The sequence below is a fragment of the Phytophthora parasitica genome (assembly GCF_000247585.1).
Source record: "Phytophthora parasitica INRA-310 unplaced genomic scaffold supercont2.3, whole genome shotgun sequence".
Taxonomy (NCBI): Eukaryota; Oomycota; class Peronosporomycetes; order Peronosporales; family Peronosporaceae; genus Phytophthora; species Phytophthora nicotianae.
The window spans coordinates 104,531-106,512 of record NW_008648989.1 but is presented as its reverse complement, the minus strand read 5'-3'; the positions used below and the strand labels follow the sequence as shown (position 1 = coordinate 106,512).

Here is a 1,982-nt window from a genome sequence, read left to right as displayed (position 1 = left end):
TACTTGATCAACTCCTTGAGTCGATCAACGATGAAGATGTAGCCATCCTCATCAATGTACCCAACATCTCCGGTGCGGACGAAGCCATCTGCAGTGAACGTAACCCGATTTGCCTCAGGGTTCTTGTAGTACCCCTTCATCAGTGCGGGGGTACGGAACAGCAGCTCTCCAGTCTGATTCACGCCCAGATCCTCATCCGTCTCAAGGTCCTTCACCTTCAACTCCGTGTTCGGATGCAGCGTACCGGACGCACCATCACGGTACGTTGTCGGGTACGAGCTGGTAGCACAACCAGCAAACTCCGTCATACCGTAACCTTGCAGCACTCGGATGCCCAATCGCTGCATGACTGCGTGCTCCACCTCCTTACCCAAAGGTGCTCCCCCTGAGTTCACATGAGTCACATGAGAGAGGTCGTACTTGTCTACGATCGGGTGTTTAGCCAAGAACGTGACAAGGGGCGGGGCGAGGTTCAACTTGGTCATCTTGTACTTCGCCACAGTGCGCAGGAAAGTTTCAGGGTCGAACCCGGGTAACACTACCATGGTTACACCTTTGTAGAGGGTTACATGGAAGATCATTGTAGCCATGATGTGGAAGAACGGCAACATACCCAACACGTACTCGAGATCAGCTTCACGGTACGCCGGTAGGAGTCCACACGCATACATTGCACGTGCCGTTAACTCCACGCCCTTAGGACGACCAGTAGTGCCGCTAGAGAACGGTAGTGTCACTACCTGGTTCGTATCAATTGGAGGGATATTCGGGAACGGCAGGTTCTGTGCGATAAGGCCTTCAATGGTTTTAAGACCCGAAGGACCCTCAGCTTGACCGAGTGTATACACTCGCGAGAGTGGCAGACGTCGTAGTCCAGCGGCTTCTACTGCCACTTTGGCGAATTTCTTGTGCGAAATGACTGCAGCAGCTTCAGCAATCTCGATCTGGTCAGCCAGTTCCTTGCCATTGAAAAGTGGCGAGGACGGGGATATGATGGCCCCGAGGCGGTTGAGCGCTAGGAATACAACGACGTACTCGAGGCAGTTGAAAGAGTGCAGGATCACGATGTCGCCCTTCTTGAGGCCATTGGCCGCGAGTCCTGCGCAGACTTTTTTCGCCTGTTCGAGTAGCTCTGCGAAGGTGAGGGACCTCTCTGTGATGCCGCAGATGAAGGCCTTCTTGTTCCCGATGGTGCGTGCATGATCCTCGACCACTTTCCAGATGGAAGCGTCGTCCGGAATGGGTAACGTGGGGAGGCGGGAGCGGAAGATCATGGGGCTGGTTGACACCGAGGACGCGAATACTGAAATGACACGTTTACCCAAGCAGAGGATGTTAAACAGTTTTGCATGGTATCCGACATGGGATTGGTTAAAAACAAGGAACAAGTGGATAACTTCAACCTGAGCATCGTTGAAATGCGATGTCGACTCAACGTCCTTGAATTCGGACCCGTGCTTACGTCAAAATGACGGCGCCCAGACTCTGGGCCAGAAGCCCGAAAGTGTCAGCGAGGAACTAAAACAGCGTCATGAATCAACGAGAACTTATATCCTACAAGTTGTCAGGTTTCTAAAGGAGTGTGTATAGGAACTGTTCAACTAAGCTTCTGGAGAGGACGTGTTCAGCTGCTACAACAGACCAAAGCGTACTCACTGCATTTGGTGGTGGACCAGCCAAAGATACACCACTACAGCTTTAGAGGTCTAGTAATAAGTCTGGTTGCATGAAAGAGAGACGAATCAAACCTACTGCTCTTCCCAAGTAGCAGATTGTACTAGTGGTGTGAGTTCGTTTTCGTTGTTTCGCTACCAAATTGGGTTGGTGTGGTTTGTCATTAGCTTGTCGTTATCCTATATGAATCCGCTTTCTTACATACTACTTCGAAGTACGGAGTATGATATCCAAGACTGCCAGTTCAGAGCACCCAATGAGTCGAAGCACGAGGTTTTGACGACAGTACTGTTTCCACATTACTTTAA

The 1,982-nt window shown here is 51.0% G+C and overlaps 1 protein-coding gene across 1 annotated transcript in view; it reads right to left on the bottom strand.

Moving 5' to 3' along the window:
- PPTG_21018 (hypothetical protein) overlaps positions 1-1,982 on the bottom strand; it is a gene marked incomplete at its 5' end in the record, with an annotated part of 7,325 nt that overhangs the window by 4,809 nt on the left and 534 nt on the right. Inside the window, one exon of the mRNA XM_008895470.1 lies at positions 105-1,303. Coding sequence (XP_008893718.1) covers positions 105-1,303 — 1,199 coding nt within the window. The remainder of the gene's footprint in view (positions 1-104; positions 1,304-1,982) is intronic.